Below are 13,848 nucleotides of genomic sequence, written 5' to 3' on the forward strand. Positions count from 1 at the left end.
TTATTTAAAATTCTGGCAAATTAGTTCACAACGAGCCAGGCGGCCCAAACTGTTGCATATACCCTGACTCTGCGTGCAATGAACGCAAAAGAAGTGACACAATTTCCCTTAATATTGCATGCTAACATGAATTTATTTTTAGCAAAATATGCAGGTTTAAAAAATATACTTCTGTGTATTAATTTTAAGAACTGCATTGATGTATATGGTTAGGTACATTGGTGCAACGATTTTGCATTTTTCGCGAATGCTAGCAACTGACCTTGGCTCCTTGTTGTACTCGCGTAACAGGTGGTGATCCTGCCATGCAGTTTCCTCGTGGAATGCAATGTAATCGGCCATAATCAGCGTCCAAAAATGCAGATTACCGATTGTTATGAAAACTTGAAATCAGCCCTAATTAATCGGCTTTGCCGGTCTACCTCTAGAGTTGTTCACCCTTTTCAAAATACCCCATATCCCTGCCTCTTTAAGGTGCTTTCCTCATTTCAGTGCCTAGACCTGTATCCTGGAAGGAAATTTTCAGGCCACTGAGACCGGTGTACTTTCATGGTTTACTTAATACAATGAAAAAGAAAAAGAGAGCCTCACACCTTAGGAGCTCAGATGCAATAATTGTATAAGTACAGTTTCTACAAACAAGCTGTATAATGGGGTATAATGACAAACACAGCGGGTCACTAATTTATATACTTTTAAAGGATTTACTTAATACCAGGATTTACTTAATACCAGCTGACTAAGCATAATGTCATTGTTCCACCAAGTGTGTGAGGACATTAGAGCAGTCCCCAACCCCAAAAAATATTGGTCCACCGAAAGTTGTCTGTTCTTTTGACCAATTAATCGGTCAACATTTTTAAATGTGTATTTTTCCATATATAGACATACCCTATGTGTTTTAATAAAATCAACTATATGCATTGAGCTTACGGTTTGATGAAATAAGACAAATGCCTCAAGAGGGCGTCAGAGGTCTAGAAGACCAGAAGAAAAACATTCAACTTTACCCAACTATTCTCCTCCCGCTACTGCTGGCTTTTGCAGATTATGCCATTACTTTCTTGAAGTTGCCGGTAATAGGCTACATGAGGAGTTGGCCACCTTTGTCATGTGAAATGACAATTTATCTTACCATTTCTAACAATGTGCATGTCAGTTATGGTTTTCATATTCACATCTTCATTTAATTTAATAATGTCTTCATATCTCAATCATTGTCATGTGGTTATTGAAAATTCTATCTAAATCAAAAATGATACAAACCTTAAAAGTGGCTTCTATTGCCCACTATGTTAAAATATACTACATAAAGCCAAGAAATAAAAACATTGCAGCCGCAAGGTAGAAATATAACCTATTTCAGTCCAAGTCAAGCACTGATAAGAAGTAATCAGGTAGGCCTATTTTATGACGTTTCCACTGGATCAGAGCATAACATTTTCCCCTTTCAGGCAGAGTGGTTATGGAGAAGGAGAGAGCTGGAACAATTTTTAAAATACATTGAGGAACTATTGTAACTCTTAATGGATGTAAAAACAGACTTTGTTTGCTTGAAGTTTGAGGTGAAGAAAACCTTACTTTGAGAAGCTCTACATGTCATTAATTGGGGTGTGTTAAGCCAATCAGAAATACTATCAGATCCCCAAATGGGCACATTTATACGCCAACATTTACAGGCAGGCCAGGTAGCCTATAACAGGCAGGCCAGGAAGGCCTACTTCTCTGTGTGCGCGTCCTAGCTCAACATTGACAGGAGTTCTCCAAAAACAAGACAATAACTAAATTGACTAACTCGTAAATGGAATGAAATAAACCAAAACTTATTTCTCACAATTGAAGCATAGGTTTTGCTCTCTGCAAACAATGTGCCCACTCTGACAATGATAACGGGAAGACTGGAATAATAATATTGAATGCATTAACAGAAATTACCATAACCAAGGTAACATTGTAGATTAGAAATTATAGGCATTAACATGAAATGTTCTACTGGTGATATATGTCATGGGGAATTGATCTACACTAACAATCAAATGCAAACAATTCACATGGATTAGTTCACTGAGATGGGTGCAACTTTTCCCGTCCCTTCCTTATGTTTATCTTTCTTTTCAGAATTGCCATACAACGATTACTTTGAGTAGTTTGGGCCTGACTTCAAGCTGCACATCAGCCCATCTAACATGACCAACCAGAAAATATCAGAGTACATGGATAAGATCAAGTAAGGACCGAGTCTGTCAGATGTATCATATCGTATGTACTTCAGTAACTCCAGTTGGATATGTCATATTCATCAATTTTGCATTGTGAGGTTGTTGCATCTGCATTGCCAGTACTGTATGAAACAGGTATTCTGGTGGGGGTGTTGTAGTCTACTTACTTTTTCCTTATTGTCACATTATCCACATTTCTTAGAGCCTTCTCGTGGGCTTTTGGGCTGATGGTGGTTACTGCACCGATATTCGTTGCGTTAAAAGCATTGTCCTTTGTTTGAGAACCCTTCTGTTTAAGAACCGGATGCTACCCAACGCCCCGGGAGTGGTGCAGATGCAGGCTATCCCTGAGGATGCCATCCCTGATGACACAGTGGACGAGGATACAGAGGACCCTGACAAACTCATGTCCGGTAAGACACGCCTCCTCTAACCCATCACAACCTCTGAACCATCTCATTGACCTTCCCTGTAAATACTCTCTGTTGCAGTTATATCACTCAGGGGGTTCTATTTAATTTGTATTTTCTTTTGCCAGGATTGTAAACTCTACTGTTTTCCAGTGAGTCCTCGGTTCCATTCGTATTGTATCAGCGGCTGTATTTTCCATATTCAATCCTATTGGATCCCATTTTAGATCCTATTGCCAGCAGCAGCATCTGAATTGTGACTTCCTGTCTCGTTTCAAACAGTGCTTCAGACAAGAGGATAGCCTGCGATAAGGAGTTCTCTGACTCGGAGGACAAGGGACAGGAAGGAATGAGGAACGTGGCCGATAACAAAAAAGAACCAAGCGGCCCCGGGTAGAGGAAGACAAAGAGCGAGAGGAGAAGAAAGAGTAAGTTGTTGAGTATTCAGAACTTATCCTGAATACAAACCTGGCAAGAGCACTGAGTTCAATGTGATAATAGAAAAGCACCTAGCAATATTTCATCCAAGTGGTGATAGCTTGATGTAATGCCGCTTGTGATGTAGCTTCCTGATTTATGTGTATATTTGTGCTGTTAGAGGTGAAAGAGGAGAAAGCAAAAGAAACAAGCACTGAGAAAACTGACACAAAGGCAAGAGTGACTGTGGTCTCTGCTATATTCACTTGTCAGGACTACGCTTATAGTTGGGCCATGCATTTATGATTTATTAGAGGTAGTCACAAATGTATTCAGACCTGATAGTGTCTTATTGGAGGTGAAATGGCACTCTCATTTTTCCATCTGTTCTTTCTAGTGTGAAGACTGAGCAGACTAGTAGTACCTGATTCAGCCACATAGTGGCACTGTGATCTCTCCATGGACAGTCCCGAGTGTGGCAGTAAGGGCAGCTCATCTCGGCTGATTATACTCCCTCGTGTCAGACTCCACAACTGAAGCATTATATTTATTGTCAGTGATCTGTATCAAAGATAATTTCTTATATTGACAAGGTGGTCGAGGGACCACTCTAGCAATGGAAATGCATGCCCTCAAAGATGGAAGGCAGGCGAGATCAGGTGGGACCATTCTAGCAATTTTATGAGAGGGCAGATACGCATGTGAACAACAGACAACTCTGATATAAAGTTGTTTTTTAAAAGTTGCCGAAATGCTACGTGCATCCACTTATGTCAGTCATAGAGCCAGAACATAATTATAAATCATTTGTAGACTACAAATTGACAGAAAGAAGCCCAAAGATATCATTTTTTACTAAAACATAATCATTTCTAATTTTGCTTACATTTGTACATGATCATGTGTCTCTATCTATTATCCATAGGAATTCTTGGGAAAATATTTTATCAGAGCTTTTATCCGTAAACTGCATAGCGGACCCAGTTATAGCGTTCTCTTTCTTTTCATCAATATTTATCTTAATGGCTGATAAACACGCTCCGTTAAAGCGAATTAGGCAAACAAATTTAACTAATTCTTGGTTTTCCTGTGATTTGAAAATCCTTTTCCTGCAAAAGAATCAAGCATGGGCCTTTGGCGAGGAAAACTGGTGAAGCATCGGATTGGCTGCTTTTTAGGCAATTGAGAAATAAATGGACCGGAGGAATAAAAAAAGGCTAAATCTAGGTATTTTCTTGATGCTATGACAGAGTCTGCTGGTGATCCCGCTAAATTCTGGAAAACTGTTAACTCACTTAAACCAGGAAACTCCTTGACTTCCCTACTGAAGAAAATTACATCGGAATCTGGGATCATCAGTGGCCGAACTGAAATTTGTGATGCTTTTGATAAGCATTTTAATTCTGCTGATTTTCTTTTTGAAATAAAAAATGGCCAACATGGTCCTGACCGGTCTATTGTTTCAGCCCCTCGGCCTTCAGCTGATGTGGAAAACAGTAAGCCGGTTTTTAATTTTCAAAAAGTCACAGAAGATGATGTCTTATCTGCACTAGCTGCTATAGATTTTAAGGCACTGACAATCTGGATCCATATTTACTCAAGTGTGCGGCACCTATCATTGCTAGTGCAGTGATGCACATCTTTAATCAAACATTAGTGGTAGGAAAGATTCCTAAAGCTTGGAAAACAGCTTTTGTTTTACCACTCCTCAAGGGAGGTGATGGTAGTGAATTGGATAATTATCGGCCCATCTCTAAGCTCTCCTGTTTGGCTTAAATTCTAGAGTCATTGGTGAATAGGCAACTACAATCTTTTTTAACTGCTAACAATACTCTTTCTATCAATCAATCTGGCTTCAGACCTAAACACAATACCACTACGGCCACTGTACATGTTGTAAATTATATTACTAATGCCCTAGATAATAGAAAGTACTGTGCCGCCTTGTTCATAGATTTGTCTAAAGATTTTGACACTGTAGACCATGCAATACTTTTGGGTAAGCTGTCGTTAATAGGACTGGGATCGGATGTCTGTCGTTGGTTTCATGACTATTTACGGGATAGAGGTCAGGCTGTTAGAGTCGACGGCATCCAGTTGGAGCCATTGGAGTTGGTTAAAGGGGTTCAACAAGGTTATATACTTGGTCCATTACTGTTTACTCTCTACATAAACAATATCGGTGATGAGATAAGAAAGTGTAAAATGTATTTATATGCTGATGACACTCATGTACTCTATCGCTTCAACGGCTGACCAAGCATTATCACTATTGGAGACAGATTTTAAGATATTACAAGGGTCTTTTATATAGCTGAAACATGTTTTAAATGCAAAGAAAACACATTTTATGATTTTTAATAGATTCAAAAAGTTAGTTGAAAATACACTTGCACTTACGAGCTTAGATGGTTCTCGAATGAATCAGGTCTCTGCATATAAATACTTAGGGATGTGGTTGGATGATAAACAGTCTTTTAAAATGCATGTTGATGAACTTTGTAAACGGCTAAAAATCAAGCTAGGCTTCCTCTATAGAAACAGGACATGTTTGTCCTCTACAAATAGAAGACACCTTGTGCAAGCTTAGACCTTTGTTGAAATAAAGGTTGAATAATTTCCCGAATTGAAATCACTTGGAGCTGACTTCATATTGTTTTTACAGTCTTATGTCCAACAATAATAAAAGTCTTTTTGTTTTTTTTTATTGCTCAGAAGGGGGGGGGGCAAATAAAACCCGCTGGCCGCCAGTTGGGGAACCCTGTTCTATTTGATCAAAAAAATCTCACTTAGCAAATTAGAAATTACATTTTATGTTCACCGATTTCTACACTTTCTCATTGACCTCCATACAACAACACCTAAATTCGTGGTCTTATTTTCGTGGACAGATTTTAGGCAAAAAAAAAAACACTATCTTCGCCTCGTCCTCTCTGTATATTCTAGTTGTTGTGAAGGTTTCCTTTATGTACTGTAACAGTTGATTTCTAGGATTCACAAAAACAACCTGGATTTACCATGCTTCCCTTTGCTACTCCTTGAATGCACTTATAGTGTGACATGCTTTATCTTCTGAATGAAATATCCACCGTTTAATTCATGAAATGTTTTTAGAGAAGATGATGTGGGTGTTCCCGTAATTGAACCTACTATCATTTCATATTTGTTGAAAATGTGATATTTTGCATTTGCCAATTAAAACCTTTGTATACTAATTCTTAGTGTGAATGTATGAATTGGAGTAGTTAGAAATCAGTTAAAGTATGGGCTAAATATGCTAAATCCACCATGATCATTCAAATGATTTATACCCATTGACTCCTGAAGAACATACATTTTAAATGCCATGAGTTTAGGTCAAATGTAACCAACCCTATCATAATCCAATATAAGGTTGTTTTACTCTGTTTACAAATAATAATGTACTGTATTTTCAAATATGCATAATGTACTATGTCAAATCTAAGATACAAAACCCACTAGAGATTTTTGTGGTTGATGCATTACATGGCAGCCACACGATGGCGTTATAACACCTACAATACACAGGTCATTATTTTCATCAACACACACCTACAATTTAGGCCTATTTATTTCAACCGCCATGATTGCTAGCTAATACAACCTTGATCTTCAAGTTGTGTGGACTTTACACCTGAAGAACAGACAAAGTATGTTTAGATTTGCAGTCCAGCAACTTACTAGTATTAGTGATTACATGCACCTGCAAGTGGGAAACGAGCATGTGTGGATTTAAAAAATTGGAGTAGCATGTGCACATGTTTATTTTTGGCCTACCCATAGCTGTGGGAAGATATGTTGGGTTGCGGCCTTCCACCCTCGCTTATATGGTGCTCCCACCTAGGAATAATAAAGGCGTAGTTCACTGATTTGATTGAAAAAAACACGACGACCGGAGTAATAAAGGCCTGTCCCCCCCAAATTTTGGGGGTAAAAAACATGAAAAAACAAACAAATAAATGGGCATGCTGCAGCACCCTCAGCACCCCTACTTCCTGCAACTATGGGCAACTAGAATTGGTTCTGAACTGACAATTTATGAGGAATGTATAACATGCTCTTTAGTTTTGTTGCAATTATTGCTATGTTGTATAACATAACTTGATACAGAATGATATATGCTACAATGTTGCAGCTCCCCAACTGCTCATTGAGTCATTTGCCAATTTCACTTTACTTGGAACCTGTTGCACAGGCCACTGCCACAGTTTTGACCAAGAAGCCACAATCTTCATTAGGTAGTAGGTAAACTTGGCTAATATGAAATCTTTCCTATTTCTGCAACAAATGAACAGGAACAGATGCCAAATGACTAGTCTGTTGTGAAATAGGCCTTTCCTTGAAAAGGTTTGTACCCAATGCATCTGACATCAAAATATGTTTTGTGTCTGCAACACCATTCATTGAGTCTCTGAAGCTGAAGAGCATGGTATCAGGTTAATGAACACCTCTTTACAGAATATATGGCCCATATAGGCCCTAAGCTACAATAGAAACTAACGTATAACATGTAAACACTGTAGCCGGGCCTTCTACTGCCAGGTGTTAGCCCAGCTACTGTAAAATAGGTAAATTTTAGTCTCTAAACTTGGGCACCTTGCGAACTTTGACTAGGTTACTTGTGAGCTAACCTGGCTGGAAGGGACCCCTGGCCCTGAAACAAAATCTGTGATAAGCATATTGCATTGTCCATGTGTAGCTTCAAACCACCGTATTGATGGTTTCTTTTAATGTCTTGGGTGGGTCTGTGATCGATTCATTGTTCAACGTCATTGCAAAGTATTGAGTCTGCAGTGATGGTCTCTTGCTACAGCAATGAGCTGCTCAATAGATCTGCACTGGCTTTTTTAATATTTTCAGTTAAAATTGTACCAGTCACAGAATAACTATTGTTCTACAATCTCACACCAGTCAAAATATAATTAGCAAACGTGAACGTAGTTAATGTCAGTGATGTAGACAGCATCTGATGTTGAGGTGGAATAGCACTCTAATAGTGGAACTTGAAATGAAAAAAAAACCTGATCCCTGTGACAAGCGCATGTACAGTGCATTCTGAAAGTATTCAGACCTCTTGTTACATTACAGCCACTTTGTTACATTACAGCCTTATTCTAAAATGGATTCAAATCTACCCCATAATGACAACGCAAAAACAGGTTTAGACATTTACATAAGTATTCAAACCCTTTACTCAGTACTTTGCTGAAGCATCTTCGGCAACGATTACAGCCATGAGTCTTCTTGGGTATGACGTTAATAAGTTTGCACACGTATTTTGGGAGTTCCTCCCATTCTTCTCTGCAGAGCCTCTCAAGCTGTCAGGTTCGATGGGGAGCGTCGCTGCACAGCAACTTTCAGGTTTCTCCAGAGATGTTTGATCGGTTTCAAGTCCGGTGCCACATTTCCTCTAGACGTGACGCTTGGCATTCAGGCCAGAGTTTAATCTTGGTTTCATCAGACCAGAGAATCTTGTCTGATTGGTGGAGTCCTGAAGAGATGGTTGTCCTTCTGGAAGGTTCTCCCATAGGAACTCTGGAGCTCTGTCACTCCGTGACCAAGGCCCTTCTCCCCCAATTGTTCAGTTTGGCCGGGCAGACAGCTCTAGGTAAAGTCTTGGTGGTTCCAAACTTCTTCCATTTAAGAATGTTGGAGGCCACTGTGTTCTTCAATGCTACATTATTTTTTTGCTAGCCTTCCCCAGATCTGTGCCTCAACACAATCCTGTCTCTGAGCTCTATGGACGATTCCTTCAACGTTATTTCTTGGTTTTTACTCTGACATGCAGTGTCAACTGTGGGACCTTACATAGACAGGTGTCTGTCTTTCCAAATCATGTTCAATCAATTGTATTTACCACAGGTGGACTCCAATCGTTGTAGAAACAGTTCAAGGATGATCAATGGAAACAGGATGCACAGGAGCTCAATTTCAAGTCTCATAGCAAAGGGTCTGTAAGTTGTATTTTTTATAAATAAGCTAAAACCCTGTTTGGGGGGGGGGTGTAGATTGATGAGGAAAACAATGTATTTAACCAATGTTAGAACAAGGCTGTAACAATCAAGTGTGGAGAAAGTCGGGGGGGGGTCTGAATACTTTCCAAAGGCATTGTATTCCAGTCCGTACTTGATTTTAAAAGGCTTTGAACAAGTTAGACCCAGTTTATGTTAGTTGTAATAATGTGAGTTTAAATAGATTTGGCCAAACCATTGAGGAGTCCATGTTGGACTTTTGTATATGACTGAGGGGCATTGACACTGGCTTTGATCATCAAAACCATCTCGGTGTTGTTGCCCAAGGCAAGGTGCTTTTGCAAACATACCGTAACGTTTGAGTATGTAGAAAAGGCAGTTAGCCTGAATACACTACTGTTAACACACTTGTATCCAATGATGACAAGTCTTCACTTAGCTGTTGAACCGCCATCTTTACAGTTAACTGAACAGAAATTGGTTAAATGAAAACACAGATGCTGCACAAATTTTATTCACATTTATTTTTGCTTTTAGTGTGCTCACAGAAAATTAGAACACCTTAAGCAGGAGTTAATAGCAATTTTTGTAAGCAAAGTTACATTCCATCTCTAAGTCAAATTGGTAAAACCTTCTCCAGTATTTACAAAAGAAAAGAAAGAGACAAGATGCTACACAAACATTGCATCTGATAGAGATTCCTTAATTCGTTAAAGACCACTGAAAAGCATTGTCTGCTGTAATCAAAACATACCACAGTATATAAACAGTAACCATTCCACTTATCACAGCTTGGTTGAGTTCAAAATTGCTTAAAAGGTCTTCCAGGATGAATTTGTTTCCGTTATCTTACAAAAATGAGCGGGTGGAAAAAGAGCTGCAAACTTCATGTGCTTCTTGAGATCAAGATTTCATTTGTACAATAATCACAGTTAAAAACACCCCGCCTATACATACTTACACTTTATTAAGGTCATAAAACCAGCAATAAACAATAAAGCCTATACAACTTGTATTTCTACTGAATCACTGACTGGTACAGCTAATGAGAAGTGAAGAGCTCCTATGATTTCTTTTAAATTACTTCCTAAACCTAGCTCTGGGAATTTAATATTTTGCCTCATAGTAAAAATGACTTAGTGTTGTAAATCGCATGGTACTCTCGTGGTACACAGGTGTTGGTCGTTTCATTCAAATTTTTTAAGATTACTCTTTACATCAGTCTGTGGCACAATTGTACCTTCTATTCCATCCCCTGCCCACCCCAAAATCCCCTTCATTTACAACTCAACTTTTCCCCACCTCCTTCATACCATGGGGATGTCCATACATTTTGACAAGTTTACATTTTGTATAAAAATGCAAAAACAAAACATTTAATACTGATGCAAAAAATATATGGCAGAGCGTGGATGTATTTTTCTGTAGTTTTACATTTAAGCCACCCACCTCTGCCCGTTGGAATGGTAGTAACAATGGACCGAGATAGGTTTTGTGGAGGGGGAAGGGAAAACCAAAAAAAGGAAAGCTTTAAAATATCCCTGGTTGTAGACAAGTTCTCCAAAGCCATCAACTGGCACCACTCCGACATACAAACAGGGAAATGTTCTTTGATTATCTTTTTTTCTCCTTTTTTAATTTTAATTTATTCTGTTTTGCTCTGAGTTTCCAGCTTTACTCAACAGCGGCCTCTGCAGTAACGGGAGCTTCTGGACTGGATGCAGCCTCTGTTGCAGGTGCAGCCTCCTCCGAGATGGGTGCTTCCTCTGCAGCAGCAGGCTCAGCTGGCTTTTCTTCTGCCTTTGGCTCCTCAGTGGCTTGGGCTACCCTGGCCTCCTCAGCGGGGGCTGCTGCTGTTTCCTCAGGCTTGGCCTCTGCAGGGCTAGCTGCTTCCTTGGCCTCCTCCTCAGCAGCAGCAGGTGCAGCCTCTCCCTCAGCAGGCTTGGCCTCCTCACCCTCTGCCGTGACCTCTGGGGCCTCGGCTGTCTCAGCCTTGGCCTCCTCAGTGGACGCAGCAGCCTCCTCACCCTCTGCCCCATCGCCAGTCTCCTTTTTGGTTTTCTTGAAGGAGAAGCCACTGAGCTTGAAGGACTTTTTGAATGAGAAGCGCTTCTTCTTCTTTTTGGGGGTCTCGTTGCTGGTTGCAGCCGTGGCTCCCTCCGGCTTGGTGGCCTCACCCTCGGCTGCTGGAGACACAGTCTCTGCATTCTCTGTCTTCACCCCATCTACTGCCGCCACTTCTGCAGGCGCAGCCTCCTCTTTTGGAGCCTCCTCAGCTGTGGTGCTGCCATTGGCCTGCACCTCCTTGCCTGCCTCGGCAGCTGCAGGAGAGGCATCCCCATTCACTTTCACATGGCCATTTTCCTAAAGAGAAATTGAAGTCTTATCATACAAGTAACAAACGTGGAAATATAGTGTGTGGCGTGGACCATTGCCACACAGTTACACAAGGGGCAGTAGACACCACAAATTCAACTGAGACAAAAGCATATAGCCTCATCTCAAGTTTTTACCTGTTTAGTATCACTGGGCTTTTAGGCACGTGCGGCGGTAATTAATTTGCGAGTTAAGAATTAATCACAAGCGAGAATGAGCTGATTCTAGCAATGACGGAGGCAATGTTTCGGGTGTTTCACTAGGGGGCGATGCGCCTCTGCCAGTCTCTCCAATACCGAAGCACCAACGCAAAGCAGCTGCTCATTAAAACAGCAGATGCTCATTAATACACCCGACTACGCAGAGCAACGTCTAGATGGATATCTCAAAAACTACACAGAACCTTCAAACAATCATTTTTTTTGTTGCAATATCGCGTTCATAAACACCACGCTTTCCAACACTTATAAGATCTACAGGACGGGCGCATTATTCGAATGTGGCTCCGCTGCCTTCAGTGTCATAGTAACCATCCCTGTTCTCTACACGAGCATCTGTAACAAAAGGCGAGGTGACGTTAGCTAGACCGTGGCAAGCCATTGTTGGCGTCGTGCATCTCCCCCATTCACTTACCGATAGCATCAAGTTACTACATTTGTGCTCAGTTTTAAATATGATTTTGATTCAAAATATTATCGATCCAATTGCCATTTAACAATTCATAGCCACCTATGGACCGACCCTACAATGTGATACCAATTCCCAATGTCTCAATCAGACATTTCAAACAAAGGCTGTGGATTAACGGTGTGGAAATCCCCACATCGCAAATGAATCAATGAAAACGAGTTTAATTTACAGCATTTGTATGCACATAATTATCCAAATCAGTTTGACTTAATATATTTTTTAGAAATTACATTTCAACTCAATGATCAAATAGTACTGATTATATAGAACATGTAATCTTGTGAATCAATGTTTTCCCATCGTGGTCGTTTGCTCCAACAGCCCGGCGTGCGTCTCCATAAGTGCCCACAATAACGCAGAGAAAACTTTTACGCAAACCAACCGTATACATATATTTCATTTAACAAACGCAATTACCTGTCCATTGGTCTTGGTTGGTGAAGCGGCAGCCTCTCCAGGCTTTTCAACCGCGGTTTCGCCATTTGCAGCTGTCTTGGAGAATTGCGCTCCCATGCTTTCGCTCCAACAAAGAAACTCAACAGATCCAAAAAACGAACAAAGACCACTAGCCTCTTTTTTAAACGCAAGCTCTTTGCGAAGGTTCCTCTTTGAAAAGTTTACTGGAGAAGCAATCAAAGTCCAGTCGCAGTGAACAAAATGGGAAAATGTCAGAAAACCTGCCAACTGAAGATAAGTAATAAAAAATCCCAGATTTGTGGCTTTCGCTGTAGACAGGGTGGAAAATGGAGAAATTTCCCTTGTTGCTAATAAGATGCGGAGTCCAACGCCCAAGTACACAGATGAATGAGCATTCCGAGCGATGACGGCATCCGCGCTCAGATACCGCCAATCAGAGTCCTCACACAGAAAGTGGGCAAGGCTTAAAAACGAGTGAAACAATGGATTTTTTTCAGATTGTAACAAATATGAAAAAAATAATCTTGTCGCGGCAACAAATTTTACTTTCAAAATCACAAAATTAAAAAAAGTCGACCGAGAAGGTAATTTGGGCAATTATGGTGCATACAGAGGTTTGAAATACGTTTTAATCAATCATAACAAAGTCATACCTAATTATTGATTAATAATGATCCATTTGTTAGGGTGACATTATTGTTTGTAACAATTTAATCTCAATTATGTAATGTGAATATGAGGAATCGGCATTTGCATTAGGCAGAAATTGGTGTTTGGCTTTTTGGCTCGGTGAGCTCGAGCAGCCACCACTTTCAGAACGTGCTCTGAATACAGCCAGATTCACTTGAAACAGACAGTGTTCATAGAAGGTATATTTAGTGGCGGCTGTTTTTCATATTGAAAAAATACTGCTTATGTGAGACAATCAAATATTGATAAAATGCACATTTCAACCCTTTGCCATCTTGTAAGAAATGAATCTCAAATCACAATATGCACCACATTTAAGTTACGTTTATATATGTTTTGTAATTTAAGATGTTTATTTTGAATAAAGATACCGTCGAATGGATTGCATCATTCTATGTATTCTACAGTATACAAAACGTCAGTTAGGATATTAATAATGAGCAATTATGGTGCAGTTTTCCTCTCAATGCACACCGTGTGTATACACAATAAATTGACTTAACGAATACTATTTTAGTGTCCCGTTATGCCTACCAAACGAAACGAGAGGGAGGGGCGACAGGCTTAAATTAAAGCTATATAAAATGCAATAGCCTTGGCTACTGAATACATGTTTAAAGTCAGAGGTTTCAAAAA

The 13,848-nt window shown here is 40.0% G+C and overlaps 1 protein-coding gene and 1 pseudogene across 1 annotated transcript; one reads left to right on the plus strand and one right to left on the minus strand.

The window, feature by feature from the left end:
- Positions 1–1,979: 1,979 nt before the first annotated feature.
- LOC112249849 lies at positions 1,980–3,455 on the plus strand (annotated as a pseudogene).
- Positions 3,456–9,544: 6,089 nt separating this feature from the next.
- Positions 9,545–12,917, minus strand: LOC112250057 (myristoylated alanine-rich C-kinase substrate). The gene is made up of 2 exons (XM_024419895.2): positions 12,523–12,917; positions 9,545–11,403 (listed from the first exon to the last, which is right to left on the minus strand). Exons 1-2 carry the CDS (start codon positions 12,616–12,618, stop codon positions 10,714–10,716), a joined length of 786 nt encoding a protein of 261 aa, XP_024275663.1. The 5' UTR covers positions 12,619–12,917; the 3' UTR covers positions 9,545–10,713.
- Between the last annotated feature and the right edge of the window lie 931 nt (positions 12,918–13,848).

Source organism: Oncorhynchus tshawytscha, linkage group LG05, assembly GCF_018296145.1.
Source record: "Oncorhynchus tshawytscha isolate Ot180627B linkage group LG05, Otsh_v2.0, whole genome shotgun sequence".
Classification (NCBI taxonomy): domain Eukaryota; kingdom Metazoa; phylum Chordata; class Actinopteri; order Salmoniformes; family Salmonidae; genus Oncorhynchus; species Oncorhynchus tshawytscha.